This window comes from Castor canadensis, chromosome 1 (assembly GCF_047511655.1).
Source record: "Castor canadensis chromosome 1, mCasCan1.hap1v2, whole genome shotgun sequence".
NCBI classification, from domain to species: Eukaryota; Metazoa; Chordata; class Mammalia; order Rodentia; family Castoridae; genus Castor; species Castor canadensis.
Window position 1 is genome coordinate 28474777 of NC_133386.1, and position 26126 is coordinate 28500902.

Genomic DNA, 26126 nt, shown 5'->3' on the forward strand with positions numbered 1-26126 from the left:
TTTACTTTCAGAAGTCAGCTTTATTTGCCTGATGTTGAGAGAGTTAATCATCTAGTAATACAAAATTTAGTCACAGAGTACCACAAATAATGTACTCTTAGGATTCCCATAACAAAGTCCTAATCAGAGAAACGACTTCTACTGATTAATGTTATGAAGCCAGAGTTTAGAATTAATGTTTATTATTGATCAATATTTGTCTACTTGAGTCTGTAGGATGCAGTTCTACATTTAAGAATAACTATTGTACCTACATAGCACTTTCTGTGTTCTGGTACTGTTTTAAATACTTTACATGTATCTGTTTAAATTTTTACAAGAATTTTATGACATCGATGCTGGTGTTATTACATTTTATACAGTCTGGTCTACAAATCCATGCTTACTCTTAAAATACTAAGCTGCCTTATTACCAGATTTGCCTCATGCTTGCTAGGCAGGCACTATACCACTTGAGCCACCATACCAGCCCTTTTTTGTTTTTGATATTTTCAAGGTAGGGTCTTGCAAACTATTTGCCTGGGCTGGCCTTGAACTGCGATCCTCCTTATCGCTACCTCCCAAGTAGCTAAGATTATAATGAGCCACTGAGGCTCAGCACTGGATTTCTTGAAATACTAGCTTTTGAGTAATCAAACTTTTTATTTTCTGTAATACCATTTTCTCTGTGAAGCTGTTAATTAAAAAAAAATCCTTGAAAGAAGCAAAGATGGAGGCTTCATTTTTTTATTACCAGTATCTGGTCTGAATACTGACATGTACTGATTATGCATATAGTATATAAAGTAGGGTCAAGACTTTATTTGGAAAATTGTTAGCATTATTTGATAATCCTAGGTAATGAGCCCAATTTTTCACTAGGTGGCAATGTCTCCTCTGAACCTGTGTTGAGTGCTTTTCAGTCATTATATTTTAGGCCACACAAAACCTTTCTGAGTACCTGCTGTGTACTAAGTTGAGCTAGACTATGAAACCAGGAACAAGAGTCAAATTATCATGTTCTTTTCATCCATTATTCTTTCTATGTAGTTGATTAAAACTCTGCAAGAACTTCATTCAAGCTAAAAGACAATTTCTACCATTAAAATGATTTCATAAATAGAATTCATTCATTAATGATACCTGCATTGTCATTATTGTAGCTTTATTTTACACATGTGGCATGTATTACCATAGTTCAGGACAACATGTACCTTTAAGTTCCTATAAAACTTTTTTAGCTAACTTGTTCATTGCCTATGGTATTTATAGCACTCTATGTTTAACCTGGCATGTTACTGATATGCAATGCATGTTTTCATTAAGAATTAGAGAATTATAGAATAGCATTTCCCTTAAGTTTTATGAGAATATAGAATGAAAGGTTTATCAGTTAGCAAATTTGAGGCTAATCATAATAATGGTAGTCATAGATGGCATCATGCATTTACTTCATGTCTGCCACTCTTATGGCATTTTTTTACATAGTACTTCTAAAACACTTTGAGGTAGGTACTCTTTTGAAGATAATGAAACTCAGTAACAGGGAAAATGAAGTGATTTGCCTGAGGTCACAGCTGGTGGTAAAGCTCCCATTTGATTCCAGGTTGTCTGACTCCAGAGCCCATACTCCTAATGCGTTCAGCTCTGGGTCACAACTGCTTAGGCTTTGCATTTCTTATATCATGAAATAACTTAAATTAAGAAGGTAGCTAAAGGCTGGAGGTATAGCTCAGTTGTAGAGTATATGCTTAGCATTAAAAAAAAGCCCAGTAAAATATTCTAATAGTGAAATATGTTATTTTCTTTGTTTTTTCTTTTTTTTGGTAGTACTGAGGATTGACTGCAGGGCCTCACACTTGCTAGGCAAGTGCTCTAGTACTTGAGCCTGGTCACCAGTCCTACATGTGTTATCTGTTTTCAGCTTCAATATTTAAGAAACTACCTAAGATTAAAAGGAACTTTACTGATCTAGTATTATTATTAATAGTTCGTTTCTTTAAAAGTTTGGGAGTAATTTATAATTAGGACGCATAAAGTTATAGTCTCAATATAGTTCAAAATATGAATTTTCTGTAGTATGTAGCATTGTTTCAATGTAACTTTTATAATGTTCTCTTAATAAGATAATGTCTAATTGAAATAAATTTAATATCTGCCATTTTATATAAAATTTAATATTTTCTTGTAATACTGATGATGAATGATCCCAGAGCAAACTCTGATGTCATAGTTCTCATACTTGCATGAGATTCTGCCGTACAGTATCACTGGTTGTGAGAAAGAATTTCAAATACTTATTTTTAATCTAGTAGGAGAAATTAAGAGAGAGAGTTGCCACATTTTAAGATATGTTGAAACTACTTCTTGGTCATATTGAAGTATCTATTTTAATATTCTTCACATTTGGATATTTTGCTTTGAAAATTCATGCCATTCAAGGACTCAGGATATAAAAAATGTAGTCAGTGTGATGGCTTTAATCATAAACTGGAGCTCTCGGTTTTTCATTAGGCTTTTTTCTGTGCTTTCAGTGGTGCTTTTTAACAGTGCACTAAAAAGGAAAGATGTGATGCAAAGTAAACAACAGTTTGGTAGGAAAGACTAGAAAAGTAGTTAGAGCACTGGAATTACAGATTAAATGACCCTGGTCAAATAATTTAGCTTTTCTGCATCCATTTTCTTTTTAAACCCTTAAAATAAAAATTCTGGTCCTCTATTTTATCTCAATATTTTATCAAAGAGTAAAATGAAACTAGAAGCAAGACATGAAGTGTAGGTATTATTACACTGGTACTGTTGTGCTGGTCATCTGTTATGTACTGGGTTGCAGGAGGAAACCCTAGCAATTTCACGTAGAAGTATGTGTATCACACACTTTCAGTTGGGTAGCATGATATGTGATGACTGATAATGGAATAGGAAACTTAGCAAGAGGAGAATAGCATGTACTGCAAGGGATTTGCAGATGGTTTATTGTATTTTGATACACAAGAATGGATTTGCCAAATTATGGTGGGTGGATGCTCTCCCATTTGGGGGGCATTCTTACATAGTTTGCTGAACAGTTTTACTGATAGCATGTGTAAGTTATACTTGATAGATCAAATGCATGAAGGAGGGCTGGGGCTGTAACTCAGTGGTAGGGTACTTGCCTAGCATGCACAAAACCCTGGGTGTTCCATCTCCATCCTCAGTAGCACAAAAATTCAATGAAATAAAATACATCAAGAATATAGAAGTTATTTTATGCTACTAGGCAATAAAACACGCACAGATTATCAGAATTGAAATACTATTCAGTAGAATTTCTTGGAACTATCCAAACAGCATCTTAAGATTAACTGAAGCAGGAGTAATTCAGGCCAGGTAAAACTCAATAAAAACAAGCTCTTGAACATCCTGTGCTCAGAGAAAATGTTAGCAGAAGAGAAGGAGGATACTGTGTGACTGCTAAATGTTGGGAAATTAGAGAAGAACTACCAGTTTACAGTAATCACATTATAATCCAAAATAAATTACTTACAAGTAAAAATTTAGGTATCCAGTAAAGTGACTATATGTAGTAAGAGAGAAATGCATAGCAGATATTGCACAGAGGAGTTAAATGTTGAACCAAAGGGAAGTCTTACTGTTAATGTAGTGTAAGAGAAAGAATACGATGTGATTTTTTTATCTGCACTTTACCATAAAGTGATTAACATAAGTATACATAAATTTTAATAATAGCAAACCTTGCACTTGCTTCAAATGTGAAGGGCAGTGTATTAAAATATCGTATTTCCTCCATTCTTCCTCCTACAAAGATAAACATCTCCTGAGAAAACCATATTATTTTTTTATATGGGTTGAGGCCAGAAAATAAATAAAAGCACTGAGTTTTTTTTTAAATATAAATCAAAGGATTATCAGTTATATAAAAGCATTTTAAGAATTTTTTAATTGTATAAAATATAGCATCTGACATAATAGCCTACTGGAGATAATTTAGGAGCATTTTGATGAATGTAACATTCTCTTAAGCAGTGTAGTTGCCACCAATGAGCTCTTAGCACCATGTTCATTCCTCTGCTACCCTACTGAGCACCTACACTAATTTGTTCACATCCAAAAGGCTGAAACCCCAAGAGGATGCAATGTCTTTGTATTCCCACAGCCTGCTCTAGTGTGTGTACATGATTCCCCCCCAAATTATGAAAGAATGAAGATGAAAGTGTGAAAATTGTGAGTTTTAAACATACCATGTTAGGTTAAAGCTAAGTTTTAGACATACAAAGTTAAATTAGCACAAAGAAGAAAAATGATTTTAAAAATGGAGAAACATATATTTAATTGTAACACTATACTCCATGGGCTAAAAGTATGTTAGAAACCTCTGACTAGTGAAGAGCATAGAGCTTTAAGGGCTAGCAGAAATCATCTATTATAAACAATTTTATGAAAAATAATGTGTCTTATACAGATGGATCAGTGTATATATTTGTGGAGGGTGGGACAGAGCACAGGAACTTATAAGCAGGTTTTGTTTCTGGTGTCTGAGAGACCAAGTCTTTGTGAATGTTTCTGTAGATTTTTTTATAGCAATCTTCACAGAACTAGAGGGGCTAAAGATAAACTAGGGTGTTAATTTGACTCCTCAGAATCCAGGCTTTTGTATTTAAAATTCCCTGTAGATGGCAGAAGCAAATATTTATAATTATTTGGGGTTTGTTTTTGTTATCTGCACTCACTTAGGTTATTTTAATCCTTTGTGAAAGACGTCTTAATACCTGGAAAAATGCTGAAAACAGAAAAATAGTTTATTATCTTTTACCAGTTAAAAGTCCTTTTTTAAAAAGAAAAATAATACTTAGTTTATCATAATACTTAGAAAAATACAGGTTTGATGAAAAGAATAAGATAGAAAAGACTAGCCTCCTCCTAACCTATTACACCAGTGTGTGTGCTTCCAAGCCATTTCTGTGCATGCTCACTTGCTCAGGGGCTGAAGTAAAATTATGGTTGACAAATTCAAAATCTCAGAGAAAACATAGGGAGTTAGTAAATACCATTAAATATTTGTATCAAGCTTTACTTACCCTTCATAGCAGCATAAAAACAAAAAAACAGTTAAATGCTGAAAGGACAGTATCAAAAGCAAAGAAGGGAAAGATGATAAAGCACAGTAAGAATTTGTTGACTTACATCCCTGAAACCTACCCACTTCCAAATGGCAGTCCATAGAGCACTTTTGCTTATTCATGTATTTTTTTTATAGCTTTAAGGTTTCTCTTGTTCTTTAAGCAGTTCTAAATATTTTTGGATAAAGTAAATATTCTTATTGCTCAGGGCAAAGGTCCAAATATATACTGAGGAAAAAAAATGCTAGTCCAAACTATCAAGGAGTGGCTGTCCTTGCATTTAAGAATAGTGATTGTACTGAGGAGTGCCTGTCACTGACAATGGGCATGGTCAGCAGGCCTTCCCCTGTAATGTCCTCTGGCACTCATCACCATCACAGTCTCCAGGGAAAGCACCAGGTATTAGTGGACTGTCAGCCTCTAGGTTACCCAAATAAGGTATTGTATGAACATTAAAGACCTAAAAGAGTTTTTTTTTTCTTTTAGTATTTAGGTTTTTTTTTTCAATATTAAACCATTTTATTGGAAACTGGTTAAAAAGCAAAGCACTAAACTCGATTGTCTCATTGAGCTTATAGTTTTGTGGCTGCTTTTACTACTAATTCAGAGAAGATCAGGACTGAGACCAGAGTTAAAGATCACCTGATGTGTTTCTATATTGCTTGAAAGAATTAACTACACTGTACTTAACAACTGATCACTTTACTTTCAGCTCAGCAACCTAAATTAAATGGTTATTTTGCACATACTACTGTATTACAAAACTCATTAAAGTCTTATTAGAAAGTTGCTTTTATGAATAAACAGAATTCAAATTTTCAGGCTGTGAAATACTTAGGAATGTTTTGTGATACTTTAAATTACTATCAAATGCCCAAGAACTTACTACTTAAGGTATTTCCTTAGTTTGTAAAGATCTATTAAGGGATATTAACTCCCGACACAAACGTCCCTAGTTAAAAAGTTCAGCAAGCTACTTGGTGAAGAAGAAGTACAGTGACCACCCACAGGCTTTATACTGCTGCAGACAGCTTTCTCCCACAGCAGGAGTGTGAACATGGAACAGCACCATCCATATGTATAGGTGCTAGGGATAGAAGCCAGGGCCTTGCACATAGTAGGCAAGCGCGCTCCCACTGAGCTACATCCCCAGCCCCAAAGACTAAAACGTTTTTATATGTATTAGTTCATACTCATGGCTGGTGAAACTAGATTTAGTAACTTTTAAAAAGGGGCTATCTTTTTGTGCTCATGTTTTTTTTTTTTTAATGGTTTTGTGCTAGTTTTTCTTTTTTTTTTTTCTTTTATTATTCATATGTGCATACAAGGCTTGGTTCATTTCTCCCCCCTGCCCCCACCCCCTCCCTTACCACCCACTCCGCCCCCTCCTTCTCCCCTCCCCCCAATACCCAGCAGAAACTATTTTGCCCTTATTTCTAATTTTGTTGTAGAGAAAGTATAAACAATAATAGGAAGGAACAAGGGTTTGCTGGTTGAGATAAGGATAGCTATACAGGGCATTGACTCACGTTGATTTCCTGTGCGTGGGTGTTACCTTCTAGGTTAATTCTTTTTTTTATTTTATTTTTTTTTCTTTCATTTTTCTTTTATTATTCATATGTGCATACAAGGATTGGTTCATTTCTCCTCCCTGCCCCCACCCCCTCCCTTACCACCCACTCCGCCCCCTCCCTCTCCCCCCACCTCAATACCCAGCAGAAACTATTTTGCCCTTATTTCTAATTTTGTTGTAGAGAGAGTATAAGCAATAATAGGAAGGAACAAGGGCTTTTGCTGGTTGAGATAAGGATAGCTATACAGGGCATTGACTCACATTGATTTCCTGTGCGTGGGTGTTACCTTCTAGGTTAATTCTTTTTGGTCTAACCTTTTCTCTAGTACCTGTTCCCCTTTTCCTATTGGCCTCAGTTGCTTTAAGGTATGTGCTTTAGTTTCTCTGCGTTAAGGGCAACAAATGCTAGCTAGTTTTTTAGGTGTCTTACCTATCCTCACCCCTTCCTTGTGTGCTCTCGCTTTTATCATGTGCTCATAGTCCAATCCCCTTGTTGTGTTTGCCCTTGATCTAATGTCCACATATGAGGGAGAACATACGATTTTTGGTCTTTTGGGCCAGGCTAACCTCACTCAGAATGATGTTCTCCAATTCCATCCATTTACCAGCGAATGATAACATTTCGTTCTTCTTCATGGCTGCATAAAATTCCATTGTGTCTAGATACCACATTTTCTTAATCCATTCGTCTGTGCTGGGGCATCTTGGCTGTTTCCATAACTTGGCTGTTGTGAATAGTGCCGCAATAAACATGGGTGTGCAGGTGCCTCTGGAGTAACAGTCTTTTGGGTATATCCCCAAGAGTGGTATTGCTGGATCAAATGGTAGATCAATGTCCAGCTTTTTAAGTAGCCTCCAAATTTTTTTCCAGAGTGGTTGTACTAGTCTACATTCCCACCAACAGTGTAAGAGGGTTCCTTTTTCCCCGCATCCTCGCCAACACCTGTTGTTGGTGGTGTTGCTGATGATGGCTATTCTAACAGGGGTGAGGCGGAATCTTAGTGTGGTTTTAATTTGCATTTCCTTTATTGCTAGAGATGGTGAGCATTTTTTCATGTGTTTTCTGGCCATTTGAATTTCTTCTTTTGAGAAAGTTCTGTTTAGTTCACGTGCCCATTTCTTTATTGGTTCATTAGTTTTGGGAGAATTTAGTTTTTTAAGTTCCCTATATATTCTGGTTATCAGTCCTTTGTCTGATGTATAGTTGGCAAATATTTTCTCCCACTCTGTGGGTGTTCTCTTCAGTTTAGAGACCATTTCTTTTGATGAACAGAAGCTTTTTAGTTGTATGAGGTCCCATTTATCTATGCTATCTCTTAGTTGCTGTGCTGCTGGGGTTTCATTGAGAAAGTTCTTACCTATACCTACTAACTCCAGAGTATTTCCTACTCTTTCTTGTATCAACTTAAGAGTTTGGGGTCTGATATTAAGATCCTTGATCCATTTTGAGTTAATCTTGGTATAGGGTGATATACATGAATCTAGTTTCAGTTTTTTGCAGACTGCTAACCAGTTTTCCCAGCAGTTTTTGTTGAAGAGGCTACTATTTCTCCATTGTATATTTTTAGCTCCTTTGTCAAAGACAAGTTGCTCATAGTTGTGTGGCTTCATATCTGGGTCCTCTATTCTGTTCCACTGGTCTTCATGTCTGTTTTTGTGCCAGTACCATGCTGTTTTTATTGTTATTGCTTTGTAATATAGTTTGAAGTCAGGTATTGTGATACCTCCTGAATTGTTCTGACTGAGTATTGCCTTGGCTATTCATGGCCTCTTGTGTTTCCATATAAATTTAACAGTAGATTTTTCAATCTCTTTAATGAATGTCATTGGAATTTTGATGGGAATTGCATTAAACATGTAGATTACTTTGGGGAGTATCGACATTTTTACTAGGTTGATTCTACCAATCCATGAGCATGGGAGATCTCTCCACTTTCTATAGTCTTCCTCAATCTCTTTCTTCAGAAGTGTATAGTTTTCCTTGTAGAGGTCTTTCACATCTTTTGTTAGGTTTACACCTAGGTATTTGATTTTTTTTAAGGCTATTGTAAATGGAATTGTTTTCATACATTCTTTTTCCGTTTGCTCATTATTAGTGTATAGAAATGCTTGTGCTCATGTTTTTAACTATTTTTATTCTAATTAGTAATGTATTATGAGCATTGTGATAATTATTCTGCATGTATTTTAATTTCCTTTCATTAGGTATATATAGCATAATTTATTTAAATAACTGTTATTTTGCAATAACTATGGTATGTACTTCAGTTCATACCTGACTATATTCAATTTGTTCCTTAGGAAAAAAACTATCTTGAGTTACAGTGGTTCAAACGGATTTTTAAAAAAGCATCATTTTTTATTTGCATTTTTTCATTACTAATTTCTTCTTTAATTCTTAGGTTAAATTTTTTTATTGGCCTCATGGTTCTCTCATGACTATTCTGTAATGGTTCTTTGCCTACTCTTCTGTTGGATTATTCATTTATAATGGGTTTTATGGACAATCTTTGCATATTAAAAATATTTGCCACTTTTATCACCACTTTTACTTGCTTTTTTTTTGTATACAAACAGCTTTCTTGAGCTCTTTAACATCAGTAAACTGCATGAATTTAAAGTGTATGCTCTGGGAAGTCGACATTTACACTCAGGAGACCATCACCTGTGTGCCCATTGTCCCCCCAAAGTTACTTCATTCCTCCTTTTTAATATCTCCCTACTTCTCCCTAACCCCAGGCAACCATTATCAACTAATTTCCATGTTCCAGAATTGTATATAAATGATCAGTATATAGCGTGTATTCTTTTTTTGTCTAGCTTCTTTCATTTGTAATTACTTTAAGAGCCACTCATATCTTAGCATTTATCAATAGTTCATACTTTTTATTGCTTGATATTGTTCTAGTATATGAATTTACCACAGTTGTTGATGGGTGTTTATGTCCAGTTTTTAGTGGTTACAAATAAAGCTGCTCTGAGTATTTATGTATTAAGTTTTATTGGGTATAGAATTTTGTTTTCCTTATTTAAATTAGTGAGAGTAGAAGGGCAGGGTCATATTGAAGATGTACGTTTAATTTTTTAAGAAGTCAAGGTGAGCATGTTGATTGATACACACTGTAATCCTAGCACTTGCAGGGGTTGGGTGAAGCAGGAGAATGGCAAGCTGAACACCATCTTGGACTACATCATGACACCCTTCTTCAGAAAATCAATAAAAAAAAGAAACTGCCAAATTATTTACTAACCTGGGCATGCCATTCTCATTCCTACTTGTAATGCAGGAAGGTTCCAGTATCTCTGTATCCTTGCTAAATTTGAAATGGCCATTTTCATTTTACCCACTCTAACAGATAGGCAGTTACTTCGTTGTGGTTTTAATTTACTTATCCCTAGTGATTAATGATTCAGAACACCTTTTTATATGCTTATTTACCAACTTTCTAGCTTCTTCAGTGAAGTGTCTATTCAAATCTTTTGCTCATTTTCAAAGTGTGCTTATTTCTTGTTTTTCTGAATTTTGATCTGAGAGTTCTGATTTAAGAATTTTATATAGAAGCACTTTATCAGGTATACTATTTGCAGATATTTTTTCCCCAGTCTTTTGCCTGTCTTCTAATTATCTTAACAATTTGATCTAACCTTTTCTGTAGAGAAAAGGTTAGATCAAAAAGAACTAACCTAGAAGGTAACACCCACGCACAGGAAATCAATGTGAGTCAACTCCCTGTATAGCTATCCTTATCTCAACCAGCAAAAACCCTTGTTCCTTCCTATTATTGCTTATACTCTCTCTACATCAAAATTAGAAATAAGGGAAAAATAGTTTCTGCTGGGTATTGAGGGGGTGGGGGGAAGAGGGAGGGGGTGGAGTGGGCGGTAAGGGAGGGGGTGGGGGCAGGGGGGAGAAATGAACCAAGCCTTGTATGCACATATGAATAATAAAAGAAAAAAAAACAATTTGAAGCATAGCAGTTTGAAATTATGACATCCAGATTGTCACTTTTTTCTGTCATGGATTTTAGTGTTGTAACCAAGAAATTTTTCCTTAATCCAATCTCACAAGTGTTTTCTTGTAAAAGTTTTATAGCTTTAGATTTTACATTTAGTTCTATGCTTTGTTTTGAGTTACTTTTTGTATGTGGTAAGTAGTGAGGATCAAAGTTCATTTTTCACATATGAAATCCAGCTGTTCCAACACCGTTTGTTGAAGAGTGTCCATTCTTCATGAATTGCCTTTACTCCTTTTTTATACATGCTGGATTCTCTGTTCTGTTGATTTTTTTTACCACTGTGCCTGTAGCATTACTTGTACAATTAATTTTTGTATATTGGTCTCATATCCTGCAGTCTAACTAGAGTCAGTTACTAGTTCTAGTGGCTTGTATTTTTAGATTGTATTCAGATTTTTTACATAGATGAGGGTTCAGGACTTGAGAGTGAGTGCTTCCTTAACTTTTGTTCTCTATGTACATTGCATGGATAATCATATCTTAAAAACAAAGTTATTTTTTGCAGCTTTTGTTCATTTTTTGTAGTTTCAAGCAGGAGAGCAAATCTTATTGGCCATATATAGAAGAACCCCATTACCTGTCATTGGCTTTTTAATTTTTACTGTGATAGTATTTTAATACTCTTTAAATGTTCATGAAGCAAAGTTGTCCTGTTTGTCCATAATAATGTTGATGGTTCTTAACCTTTTCTGACTCATGTAACCCTTTGATGAATAATCTGGTTAAAGTAATGAATCTGTTTTTCAGAAACATTTTAATACACATTCCAGTGTTTTTGCTTACAAGTTCAAGAGTCCACAGAACCTCTGAAGTCTCACCTACTGATTCCATGTTTCACATCCCTGTTTTGAGATTTCTTCCTTCATGCTATGTTTAGAGAGGCCCTCCATTTGAAGATTACATAATTAAGGAAATACTTTAAAAATGATGATCTTTTCTCCTTTGTGTATACATACATGCATTTAACTTTTTTTCAGATTCATTTATTTTAAATGATCAAATGAGAAAACATACACCTAAAGCCACAAGGGGCAATGCAGATGCTGTTCTCATGGCTGTAGTTGTCAACATTGAGCTGTCGTCTCACTTTGGGGAATAATACCCAAAATAGAAATTATTTTAAGAAACAAAGTCAACTATGAAAGTACTTACTCAAACAAGATCCATAATAAGAGAATACAAAACACTGTAAATATGCAGTAATAGAAAAATGGCATCTTAAAAATTATAGTCCTTTACATATATAATGCATTTTAAAATCATAATTAGAGAATTGTGGAAATATGAAAAATGTTTGCATTTAAGTTGAGAAAATGATAAAATTATATTTATATTATAGTATTTTCATAAAATATATACACACATAAAAATTAGAGATATAGAAATATGAAAGCAGATTTAGGGAGACGGGTTTGTGAAACTTACTTTCATTATTTTAGCATCTTTTTTATATTAGGCCTTTGGTTTTTTAATATTTCCAACATACATACATTTAATGTTAGGCTCCCATGTAAATTTGCATGGCCTTCAATGCTCAATTACAATACTACCTAACATGAAATTATGAAATCATTTCCTTCCTTTTGGTTTTGTAATATCTAATATATTCTCATTTTTCCAGCCATGTCGTCTTCTTATTTACCAGTATTTAGAATGAATTATGCAGTTTCATGACTCAGTTATTTGATTATGCTCTTGTCCTGGTGACTTGACCTAATTCTGGATTCATTTTTTTTCAGTAGCCCAGCAGGAAGCTGAAATGTTCAAACGCTACAATGGAACATTTCCATTACCTGGAATACACCAAAGTCAAGATGCATTATGCACCTGTCCTAAACTACCCCATCAAGGCTCTTTTCAGATTGATGAATTTGTCCACACTGAAAATTCTTCAACAAAGATGCAGTTAGTGAAACAGAGACTCGAAACTGTCACAGTATGTTTAATGATTTTATATGGTTAAAATTTTAAAACCATTTCTGTTGTGTTTTACATTGCCATGCCAATAGATATTAAGTAACTTTATTTCTTATTACTAGGTTTTATTATGCTTTTGTAGTTCTTTTCAAGTACTTACTCTGAAATCATAATTGAAGTGTCCGGACCAATTAAATTTAGGACAATCCATCATGCTGGCCTGACTTGCTATCTCTGTAAAGACCCACCCAGAACCTAGTGATAAGGGAGGGCTCAGACTTGCCACAAGGTTATGACTCCATCTCTTAGTACAGGAGGAGAAACTGGCCATCTCACCTCTGCACACTTAGATCCCTGAGGAGAGAGATGTTAATTAGCAGGTTTAGACCCTCAACCTATGAATTCTCAGGGCCAAACAAGGGACTGCTTCTTAGAAGGACAAATAGCACTCAAAGAAGTAAGTTCTGCCTAGGCTTTCAAAGTCCCAGAAAGTCTTTTTCTAAAACTTCATGTTTCTTTTAGTAGATCTCAAACTTCAGGGTACATCAGAATAAGCTGGCAGGCTCTACCCCTAGAGTTTGTAATTTAGTAGGTCTGGGGTAGTCCTATGAGTTTTTCATTTCTGATAAGTTTCCAGGTGATGCTGATGCTGCTGATCAGAGTGTGTGTTCTCAACATGTAGTCTAGTTCAAAGACCCCAGCCCTTAGGAAAATTTAACAAATAGCTCTTTCATGCCCTTATCTAAAACTGTAAGCTCCTTGAAGGCAGTTCTGATACTGTCATCTTTTTTATATCCCCTGGTCTACATAGCTAATTTTCATTCATTAACAAATATATGTAGATGACCTGAGGAAAAACTGAATTCCTAAACTTCCCTTTCCACAAAAGCTGTTTCTTGTTTTGTCCCTGTCCATGCTTTTCTGTCACCCCTTTACTTTTCTCTTTTAAAGCTTCCCTGCTTTTGACATTTTTCCCAACTCCTGACCTTCTTCCTTGGGTTCCTATTGTCTAATTAGCATTGCCATGTCTGCCACCACATATCCATGTACTGATTCTTGCTAATGGCCTGTGACAAAAAACCTCCCTGATCCTTTATACCTGTGCACTACCTTTGTAGGAAGTGCTGACCAAATACAGCTTGACCTTGAAGGATGGGCTCCAGTAGTTGGAACAAAGAAAACTTAGTTACCTCAAATATAAGGCACTCCAAAGAACACAAAAATGTTAATCCTATGACCTTAATTTGCATCAAGTCTGATAGGTAGTATCAAATATCCAAACAACTATAATGAAAGGCAGTCTTTTCCTAATACATTCCACTTACATAATTCATACGTTATTTCCTTTAATATAGCAACTTGAAAATACATGTAACATTGATTATTACCCTTGTTTTATAGACAAGGAAATTATTTCTGTTTTGTAGATCCTACAGGTGTAAGTAGTACCAGCATTGTCTTCTTACTATTCTTTAAAATACTTCTAACTTTATAAAAAGCAGTAGTAAATAACTTTTTTTCAGTGTATAACTATAGAGCTTCTGATTTTGCTAAATACTGTGGTGAAATTTTGTATGTAAATTAGTGAACAACCAAGAAGTTATTAAAGATAGAAGGAGGAGAAAACATTACCCAAACTTAGTGAAAAATAATTAACCATGTTTAGTGTCTCAGGACTAAATTACTATTACTGCCAAAACAGAAACTTAGACAGAGGAGCATAGGACTCTACTTTCATTCAACAGAGCACATACAGGCCTACCTAAGACCATCAGAAATAGGTTGAGAGCAGCATACAACCCACTAGATAGCCTCAGCTCAGAACTGTCAGAATTATTGATGTTGAAGTAGAATGATACATCACATTTAAGGCAAGAAGTCCATTAAAAAGATTATGTGCATTAGAAAAGAAAAGTAGTCAAAGGCAAAGAGTATCTTAAAATGATTGGCTGTAAGAAAAGGAATATTTTAGATTACATTCTTGACAAAATATAAGAAATCAGGGTTTCTGTTAATGAAGAAGTAAAAAGAATTTGGTATTTTGAATTTAAAAAGACATCTGGCTAAGGTAAAAAGAATTTAAAGTTTTAATTAATTCCACATTGCAAATGGTAAAGGGAAAGTTAACACCTAAAAAATATCAGATTAGTAATACAGCCTGGGGAACTAATTTCAGAAACACAATTAAGAATTCAGAAGGGGCTGGTGGGGTGGCTCAAGTGGTAAGAGCACCTGCCTAGCAAGTGTGAGGCCCTGAGTTCAAACCCCGGTGTCGCCAAAAAATAAGTAAATGAAAAAACAGAAAAAGAGGCTCACGCCTATAATCAGAGGCAAAGATCGGGAGGATTACAGTTTGAGACCAGCCTGAGCAAAAAGTTAGAAGACCCAATCTTAAATCGGTAAGCCTGGTATGGTGGTTCATATCTGTAGTCCCAGCTACCTGAAAGGCCATAGGTAGTCCAGGCTGGCCCCATATAAAATTGCAGGACCATATCTAAAAAAGAAATCTAGAGAGAGAGAGATGGGCTAAAAGGGCTGGAGGCATAGCTCAAGCGGCAGAACACTTGCCTAGCAAGCACAAGACTTGAGTTCAAACATTAGTACCTCCAAAAAAAGAGTGTGAGAGATGAACATTATAGTTGAAAGTGTAGCTCTAGGGTCTGCCTGCTTAGGCACAAGCATAGGTGTATGGGCTGTAACCTTTGTCTGCTTTGTGACTCTGAGTTGTCAGCCTAATTTTTCTCATTTGTAAAGTAGGGATTCTAATATTTCTCACCTTATTGGATTTTCTTAAAATCCAGTGGGATCCTAGATGTAAATCCCTTCACAGAGTGTGATACGTAGTACCATTGATAAATGTTAGTTACTATTGTTGATAATAAGAAAGATGAGTGTGAGATAGGTTGTGCATGTAATTGATCAGTGTTTTTTTAAGAGAGCAGAATGTGTGGAAAAATTTCACAGATACTGTAATAGAAAAACAGGTTATCTACATAGGAACTAGTTCAAGTATCTTTGTATTTCTCCAGAAGAGCCAGGTGACAGAACAAAGTGATAATGAAGCTGTTTCTTATCAAGTGTTGAAGTATGTTGTATTGTTTCAGTAATACAAATAGTATGATACAACTTCATAAAGACAGATAAATCAGTGGGAAAAGCATGAACTGCTCTTTGTATGGTGTTGGGATAACTTGCCAAATATGAGTTAACTGAAAAATATAGTCACTTTATCAGAATCAAATCCTCATTGGTCAAGGAGTCAGATAAAAGTCTTTTTAAAGACTAGAGATGGAGCATGTAGCTCACTGGTACAGTGCTTGCCTAGCATGCCTACAGCCCTGGGTTCCAAACTCCATACCACATAACAGAAGAGATGAAGAAAAAAGGCCTAGGGGATAGTCTGACAAATATTTCTCTGTGTAAATGGATGAATGACTTGCTAATCTTAAAAGCAGTGGCAAACACCAACATGAGAAAATGTTTACATAAGATGCATTAAAGGAAGAAAGAACCTCCTGAACTTGCAAAAAATAAAAAATAAACAATAAAGATTAATAGTGAAACTGTTTTTCACTAATAGCGAAATAGGTAAAAGAAATAAAATAAATTTGTGACTTCCAAAGAGCACATACAAGTGTTTCATAAGATTATTTTTATGTCTGTCTCTGTACTGGAAAAAGAAGTACCAAAGAAATCAGGTATTACCCATTAAACTGGGAAATAATGTAAAGGAGGAAGAGAAAGATGGCTTGTTAAAAGTCACGTGGTGTGCTATTAGTATAAATCACTAGAAGATTTTTTTTCACAGATGAGTGGTAAGATATATTAAGCTAAAAGTCTTTAAATTCTGTACTCTTTGACTTTGCTAGTCCTCTTACTAGAATGAGCCTTGTGCTTCTGGAATACTGGGACCTACAGCCTGTTCATTATTGAATTCTCACCTGCAGGCACCAGGCCTTAGCACTTACTAAATATTAGCCCTTTGCCTCCTCCCTTGGTAGAAATTTTGACCAGTTTTAAACCAATCAAGCAAGGAATGACATTGAGATACTGTACTTCTGGCTATGCCTTCCCCTCTCCATCTCCCTCTTTAGTTAAGGTAGACCAGGATGCAGAGCACACTCATCTCTGGATTTAGGTGTAGTTGGGATGTAGAGAAAATATTTTTTTCTCAGCCAAATTTTAGAATATATGATTATAAATTAAATTTATTTCAGTGTTGTATTTCTTATATTTTAGTATTTTTAATATAATAAGATTATAGTGTTCCAGATTTTAAAAGGAAGTTTAAATAGAGTTTTTTAAATGTAGAGAAAAATGTGTTTTTAGTAGAAAGAATAAAGAATTCCTTGTCTAAAATCTTGCGTGACAAAATTTTCATCTATGGACATAAGAACAAGTGATCAATATATTTAGAAGATTTCCTACACTATGTCAGTATTTTAAACTGTAAAATTTAATATTCAGGAATCACATATGTCTTGTAGCTTTTCTCTAATACCATTTTATGTTCCTGCCATCCTCAGGTAAATGAAAGAATGTGAGAACAAAATAAAATAGATGTAAAGGAAAAATAAAATCAGAAAAAAGTTTAAAGAAATAAAATCAAATACAGAGGGGAAACAAATTGAAAATTTATTTAAAAAAATGTTATTTCTTCTTAGTTTTATTTACTTTTTACCACATCTTTTCTTTTTAAAACAAGAGAATACATTTGCTTTGGGGTCAAGGTGGAGGCTGCCTTTGGAAATAAAAGCTTTGTCTGTTTGCTATGTTATTTTTCTTGTGCTGAGAGAATTTGCTGAATTTCCTATCAGATGCTGTCTACAATGCCTTTTTCCAGGCTGGATGTATAGTAATATGAAAGGAAATAAAACAAATATCCTCTTTATTCCTGCAGCAGCTTCATTCTTTTCATATTTTGCAAATATTTAGGTTGATGGGATTCCCACCTTTTGTCATAATGCCTATTTCAGTAGACTCAAAAAGCCCTTCTTTGTGTTGGTTGTTCCTTAATTTATACAAGACTGTATTACTAGAGATAATTGGGTTTTTGTTAACTGAAATAGGAGTGTTTTCTAAGATCGTTCAGGTTTAAGATGTGATTTTGTGTGTATGTGTGTGTTGCATAATAAATTCATCTCAATAGGTATTTACCCATCACTAAGTAAAGGACATGAGAAGTTGATAATGCTCTGTTCTTGGACCCTTGCCATTTAATCATAAGGTAAATCATTGAATTGTTTCATAGTTAGCAGACTTGACTACATGTTGCTGCCAAAGCAATACCTAAAAGACATTCTGCAACCCAGGTAACACCTCACTGGTGGATCCAACGAATTTTGAGTTTTTAGAACCAAAACTTTGATCTTATTACTGCATCCACAGTTCTTTAGGATCTGGGGTACCTATTAAGAGTAATCAGTTCTACAAAGTGTTGATTTCTAAACCCAAATCTTATAATGATAGGTAGATCTTTCTAGCTGCTGGAACACTCACAGCCACTCTTCCATTCTCAAATTTAGCTGAGCTCGAGTTGTCACAGGGACCCTTGTTAAATAGAGTCATAGAACTAGGAATTGGTTGAGTTTGAAAATATTTTATGCCAATTGTGAGAAGGGTTGCTTAATTTTCTCTATCCCTCAGACAATTTTGCCTTATTTTTATTAATAGTAACTAACATCTGTTTCATTATTAGTAATACTTGACATAATCTGTTTCTGGCACTAAGTGCTTTACACTTTGTTACATTTAATCTTCAAACAATACCAGGACAGTACAGAGTACTAATTCTATCCCTACTTTCCAGAAGAGGAACTTGGGGCCTACAAGGTCACACAGGTAGTAAGCATTGGAGCTCAGATTCCGTCCTGGTAGTTGGGTCTGGATCTATAGTCAGTTTTATTGTATCCTTTTAGTAATGGAATAATATCCTTTAACCATAGTATCTTTCCCTTAGAAGTTTCTGGATTAAAAAAAACTGAAGTTTTTTCCTTTCTTGGTTCTAATCTTTTTCCTAAACTCCACATTGATTATTGTCATTTTTCTCTAGTATACCAGGTTGATGATTTTTGCTGGTTAATCCTAATTTGATTTAGTAGCAGATTTTCAAATTGTCCATTATCCATTGACTTATGCTGGTTTCCCTCCAGAAATGATCTTTTTTGTTTTGGCATGTTCCATGAATTATAGGCAGTTCCTTTTTCAGCTATTTTAAATATTTGTCATATTCTCTCCCATTCAGTGTTGTTTATAAGGCTCCATCTGATATAAATTACTAGTATGGACATTGTGAGGGTGAAGGTTATTTATGGAGATAACTACATACTAACGTCAATTCAAAGTATATCTTTGAGATCAGAACAGTGCAGAATTTTGGTATTTATGCCAAGTTTATTAAAGAGACAAATCTTCCTTGAAGCAGATAAGAGTGGGCCCTCTGGAGTCATGGTCAGTACCTTTGATATTGGCAGGTCAGATTTAACATGAACATGTCATAAATCTCTTTAATTTATATTCCTTCCAGCTTATTGTAAATAATGCAAGTGTCAACTGCAGGGTGATAAAGAAACACTCTCAAATGTTAATTTTGGTTATTAGAAGATTGACATCTGAATGCATTGAAAACAGTTGATAGTTTATTTAAATAAAATTATGAATACTTCTTTATTGTACTGTATTTCTTTCAGGAGGTGATACGATCCTGTGCTGCAAAAGTAAGTAGTTTTTATTACCAGGATGATAACTTTAAAACTAGAGTTTACAACTATTACAACAGTTAACTGATAAGTACTTTCCTTATTGGAATTCAGATTTATCAAGGAATTTTAATTCTGGAACCTGAGAATTCAGGAAGGATAAGGATTAATATTTACCAAATGGCTTCACAGTTTTGAAGATTTAAAAATACTAAATGATTGGGCTATCCTTTCAGTAAAGTCCCAGTAGGGTCATTTCATTCTCTGAGCTAAATTTTACATGATACTTAGTATGGAAGAGACACAGGAACCAGTATAGTTCCGTGGAGTTAAACTGAGTGAATTTGTAAGCATTGAGATGCATGCAAGCTGCACGTTAATGATATGTTGTGATAATCATTTGCCAAAGTCTTCCACACTTATTTTCCCATTTAACTACATAGCAACCCTCACAGACTCGATATTATTTTTATTCTAGTTTTAGAAAGGATTGAGACTTATTAAAGTTAAGTGATTTGCCCAAGGCCCCAAATTCAATCTAAAAATGGTTTTATATATATATATATATATATATATATATATATATATAAAGGCTCTTGATTATTAAAATTGCAACTAAAGTATATCTGAGATTTACACAGCACTTGCTCTTCTTTTCCAAACAAGCCTATTTTATGTATAAGCTTTAACTCAGTTGTTGAGAACATCATTTAAGGAGGGATCCTTTCCTCCTCTTCTACCTGCTTTCAAAATTCAGTTGAACAGACATTTATTTATCAAATATCATATGTCACAGAGTAAAAGGTGAGATATTCTGAAGGGAAGGAATTAGAATGGTGTTAGTGTGTTCAATGACTTCTTCATCCAATACAGATGAAAACCTTTTTTAAAAAAAAAAGTTCAGTAAGCACCTACTAGCATGGGGTAGACGCATAGAATGCAGTAAGCTATTGCCTTTTTCCTCATGGGATATCTTGCAGATGAAATATCAGAAAACATTGGGCTTATACCATCATCATGCTGTCCAGTATCAGTCAGGATCCATCACATTTTTTACCTCATTATCACAAGTCAACAGGATATTGAATATAGACAAGGGGAAGAAAGATGAGGGGAAAAAAGAGAACAAGCTATACTCTGTCTTAGGCTGCAGATGTTCAGGAAACTTGTTCCTGATAGCAATGATTAGTATAATGATTGTAGCTCCAAAATTACTAAATCTTCTTAAGTGTGGATAGCATATAAAACTGGTGGCAAAAAGTAGTTTATTGTCTGACTAGCAATTCAAAGTTATCTCTTTCTGTCTCTGTGTCTGTCTCTCTCTTTCTCTCTCTCTCTCTCTCTCTCTCTCTCACACACACACACACACACACACACACACACACACACACACACACACACACACACACACACTGTCATACCCTTCTTGAGCTCATTTAGCTAGTCTTTATGGAGAATGCCCTCTACTATCTGTAAGCTCCCTGAGAGTGATAGGTCCTGTCTGTCATCTTTGTGTCCCTAGTATTTACCAAAGGTAGAATGAATGCTGATTGAAAAAAATGATTATAAATTTGGAAATTAAGATCTGGAAAGATTAACATTACTAATTTTGCTGCTATTCTATTTTAAGTAACTTTTTATTGAGCTATAATTCATATGCCATAATATTCACCCTTTTAACCACACTTGGAGTTGTGCAACCATCCCCACTTTGATTTCAGAGCTTTTCATGACTCCAGAATGAAACACAGTATCTGTTAACAGTCATACCCAGTTCCTACAGGTACACAGGCACATCAGGAACTCTGGCAACACTGTTGTACCTTTTATGGATTTTCCCATATATGGCAATTTGTAACTGGCTTCTTTTACTCAAAATAATGTTTTCTAGATTCCTCCATTTGTAATATGTATCACCACTACTTTTTGTTGCCAAATAAGATTCCATTGTGTGCATGCTACAATGTTAATCCTGTCATTTATGTTTATGATAAACGTGAGTTGTTTGCACTTTTTAGTTATTAAGAATGATGCTGTTATGAACATGTGTCCATAAGTCTTGGTGTGGGCATATGTTTTTATTTCTCTGGGGTTTGTGTCTGGAGAGGAATTTTTGGGTCATATGATTCTGTTTAACATTTTGAGGAAATGCCAAATTATTTTCCAAAGTGGGTATACCATTTCATAACCCCATAAGCAAGGCCTGAGTGTTTTAGTTCTTCCTCATCCTATCCTCTCAAACACTTTGAATTCTTTGTATTCTTTTTTTTTTTGCCCATACTGGGGTTTGAACTCGGCCTACACCTTGGGCCACTCCACCAGCCCAGGCTGGCTTCGAACTGCAATCCTGATCTCTGCCTCCTCAGTGACTAGGATTGCAGGTGTGAGCCACTGGCACCCAGCTGTATTCTCTTTTTTTATTATACCTGTCCTACTAAGTAAGAAATGGACTTCTTACTGTGATTTGGATTTGCATTTCCCTAATGACTGATGATATTGAGCTTTGTTGTTGTTCGGTGGTACTGGATTTGAATTCAGGGCTTCACGCTTACTAGGTAGGCACTCTACCACTTGAGCCACTCTGCCAGCCCTGAGCATTTTTGATGTGCCATTTATATATCTTTGCTTGTCGAAATCCTTTGCCCATTTTTAATTTTTTATCCTTTTATTGTTCACTTTTAATAGTTCTTCATACTGGATATAGCTGTCTTGCCAGATTGATGCTCTGTAAATGTTTTAGCTGGTTTTCTGGCTTCTTTTCTTGATGATGTCCTTTGAAATAGAAAGCTTCTAATTTTTAAGAGGTTCCGTTTATCTTTTTTTCTTTTACGTTTTGTGTCATATGTAAGAAGACATTGTCAAGCGCTGGTGGCTCTCACCTACAATCCTAGCTATTCAGGCAGCAGAGATCAGAAGGATCATGGTTCAAAGCCACCCTGGGCAAATGGTTCAGGAGACCCTAACTTGAAAAAACCCATCACAAAAAAGCTGGTAGAGTGGCTCAAGTGGTAGAATGTCTCTCTAGCAAGCATGAGGCCCTGAGTTCACACTACACTGCTGCAGAAAAAAAGAAAATACTGCCTAACCCTATGTCTTAAAGATTTATGGCTATATTTTCTTCTAAAATTTTTATGATTTTAGATCTTATATTTAGGTCTGAAATTGTTTTGAGTTAATTTTTGTATATGATATGATGTACAAGTTCAATTTCATTTTATTGCAATGGCTGCCAGTTGTTCCAGGATCACTTATTAAAAGACTATTCTTTTCTCATTGAATGTTCTTATACCTTTATTAAGACTTTCATCTTGATAGCAGAGTATATTTATGCACTTTCTCATATATTACACTCTGGATAAAAAATTTTCACCAGATACTGGTATATAAGTTTTTTGTTTCCTAAATCCTGACCAGCTTTTTACTTTGTTGAAGGCTCAGCTAGTTTTTTCTATTAAGATTCTTTAAGCAAATATTTATTGAGGGCCTACCAATATTTTTTAGTTGCTTGGGATATAACAGTGAGCACAAAGGAACTTAATGAGGTGATTTTAGATAATAAGTGATAGAAAATTAAGTTTATGGGACAAAGAAGCTATCCTCAGAGAGATAATCATGGAAGGCCTTTCAGAGAGAAACTTAACAGAATGGAATAAGAATGGTATGCTTACGGAGCAGAAAAGTCACTGGACTTAGCTGGTGCAGTGAACCAGCAAGGAGAAAGATTTCATGACAGGACTGGAGAGGTGATCAGGAGTAATGGATTTTAATCTTGAGCTGGATGTATCACAATACCTCACTTCAAATTATGCTACAGAGCCATGGTAACAAAAATAGTATGATATTGGCACAAAAACTGACATGTAGATCAATGGAATAGAATAGAGTATCCAGAAGAAAGCACACACACTAAAGTCATCTGATATTGCAAATATCAGGTGGGCTTATTTCTCCTGGGCATATATCTCAACATACAGTCGAGACACCTGCACACCTATGTTTATAGCAGCACTTTTCACAATAGCTATAATATGAAGTCAGCCTAGGTGCCCATCAGCCAATGAATGGATAAAGAAAATATGGTGGGTATGCACGATGAAGTATTACTCAGCCATAAAGAAGAATGAATTTATATTATTTACAGGGTAACGTAATGATGGATGGAACTAGAGATGATCATGTTAAACGAAATAAACCAGACTGAGAAAGACGAATATCACATGTTCTCTCTCATATACAGAATCTAGTCTTTAAAAATGAATAACAGGAATGAAAAACAGATCCTATTTGGGGGTAGATACCAGCAGCAGGTGTGTGGGCAAAAGAAGGTAAAAGAGGTTGGTGAATATGGTTAAAGTACTTTTTACCCATGTATGAAAGTAGAACTGTGAGACCTGTTGAAATTATTTTAAGAAGAAGGGAGGAGGGATTAGGAGGAAAAATGATAGAGGTGAAGAATTTAGCAGTTGAAATAGATTGCATTCATGTGTAGAAGTATCACAATAAAACTCCTTTGTACAACTAATTTATGCTAATAGAAAAAGGAAGGATGGATTTTAGCAGAACAAGAGTCTTCAAGCAGAAAGATCAGCAGACTGTTCTAGTAGTCCAAGAAAGAGGAGATGGTTAGCCTACACAAGGGTGATAATGCAGGCAGTGGACCGATTTGGAATACATTTTGGAAATGTATTCATCAGGGCTTGGTAATATATCCAATGTGATGGAAGAAAGGGAATGAGGAGTGCTTCTGTGTTCTGGATTTCAGCAATCGTGCAGATGCTGCTGGTATATCTTAATGAGATAAGGAATGCTGGAGTGGAGGGAGCAAGTGTTAAAAGTGGAGTTTTAGATGTGAACATAGCATTGAAGCAAACAATTGGATATATGACTTGTACTTAGGAGAGAAGTCAGGGTTGAGGTCCTTTTTTCTTTTTCTTAAGGTGTCACTGGATGAAATCCACCTAGGGAGAGAGTATAGCTGAGATAGTAGTCCAGGAAGGAGCAACTCAGGGTTGCTTAGAGAAGAATATTTCAGGAAAGAGGAGTGATAAGGTGTCATGTGCACTGAGGGAATAAATAAAATGAGAACAGGATGTTGACTATGTATTTGGTTGTTTTGATGAAAGCTGTTTCATTAAATGGTGGGGACAAAAGCACAATAGAAGTGGGCTGAAGCTAGAACAGGAGCAAATCAAGTTGAAACCACAGAGTAGACCATTCTTTTATAAAGTTGTGCCATGACTAGGAGCAGAGAAACAGAGCAAGAGCTGGAGGAGAATATTAGATGGATAATATTAGAGCATATTTATTTGCTGATGTGGTGATTTATCAATTGGTAATGTACCGTGGAGGTGATAATTATTGGAACCAAATCCTTAAAAATGTGAGAGTGATGGTAATCCTGAGTTCTCATTCAGGGACTGGCCTTAAGAGAAGGGATTTTTCATCCTTCCTGACAGGCAGGTAGAAACTGTGAGATGTACAGATACAGATTTGATGACAGGAAGATGAAAGAACTTTTATCTCACTGTTTTCAAGAAAGCAGTTGTATCCAAGTCTTGAATTATAACTCCCCGGAATGTCTATATGTGAACTTAGTTTTCCTTGTTCTTTCCTTTGTTTAGGGTTGGACTGGGGCATATCAGAAATGGTATTGCCTGAGGTTTATTTCCATTAAGCTTTATATGATTCCTTACAAGCAGAATTAATCTGTTTTTCCCACATTCCAAGATATATTTATTCATACCTGGAATAATTTTGCCTGCATTTTTCCAGTACTAGATTATCAGTTACTTGAAAGTAATCTCTCTTTCTCCCTCTCTCTCAATTTTATATAACACTGCTTCCACCCTAATCCTTCTCTCCACACTCCTCTGTAAGCTTCTTGAAGCCAAGGACTTGCCATAGATTAATATAAATTCTGTCAAGCTAAATTTTATTAATTATGTTTAGATTGCTGTAATCTATTATACTCTGAACTATTTTAGAACATATTATTTACTGAAAATAGATTTTAAAGGTTTAAAAACTAAAGAATCCAGAGAAGATAACTTTAAATAGATGATTGATAGAAGATAGATAGATAGATGCTATAGATAGATTATATATATGATAGAAGATAGATAGATAGATAATTTTCATCAGGAAAAACACAGAATGATTTGAGAATTGAATGAAATAGTGGCTTTCAATTATTTGGAAAGGACTTTTGTATTTTAATATTTTTAAAAACCTAGTTATTTCTTCCTGGTATCATGAACCTGTTGTTAGTATGGAAGGCTGCGAGCAGTATGAGCTACAGCAGTCCACATGAAGCCTGGGCAGTGGTCTAGGATGAGCCAGCTTTCTGGTCTGGGCAATGAAGTAGAGAGTGGGAGCTCTTCCTGACAGCATCAGTTGCAGGGAAAGGTTAGGTGGCTCAGTGACAAATAGGTAAGTTTTAGAGTTAAGAGACACAGTATTAAAGGCACACAGGGCGATGAAAAACAAATGTTCATGCCCAGGGTAACTGTGTAGTGTGATGTGATATTATGTGATGTGAGAGAAGAGGAGGGGCTCAGTGGATTTAACAAACACTAATGAGGACTGACTAGACATGAGGAATGGCAGAATAACCAAGAGAAAAAACAAAAAGAGGAGCGTGGGGAACAGTGTCAGATAGGGCTGAGTGAACTTGCTGAGATCGATCATCTGCAGTGTTAGTGTTACCATGGAGACAAGCTGCTTGATGGAAGAGTAGAGGGTTGAGGTGTATGCAAAGCAGTTATTTTTTAAAGAACTTTACCTTTTAATGAAACAGGAAGCATTATAGGAGAGTTTTTGTTTG

The 26126-nt window shown here is 35.2% G+C and overlaps 1 protein-coding gene across 14 annotated transcripts in view; it reads left to right on the top strand.

The window, feature by feature from the left end:
* The window catches only part of Ahi1 (Abelson helper integration site 1), a 182405-nt gene that overhangs the window by 71392 nt on the left and 84887 nt on the right, over positions 1–26126 (top strand). For 12 of the 14 annotated variants that reach the window (XR_012448066.1, XR_012448079.1, XR_012448074.1 and 9 more), the window contains 2 exons: positions 12428–12624; positions 19295–19321. Coding sequence is in view for 10 of the 14 variants with exons in the window: in XM_074073915.1 (XP_073930016.1) it covers positions 12428–12624; positions 19295–19321 (224 nt within the window). In the remaining 4 variants the exon portion in view is untranslated. The remainder of the gene's footprint in view (positions 1–12427; positions 12625–19294; positions 19322–26126) is intronic. The other 2 variants (XM_074073921.1, XM_074073928.1) reach the window with 2 other exon arrangements.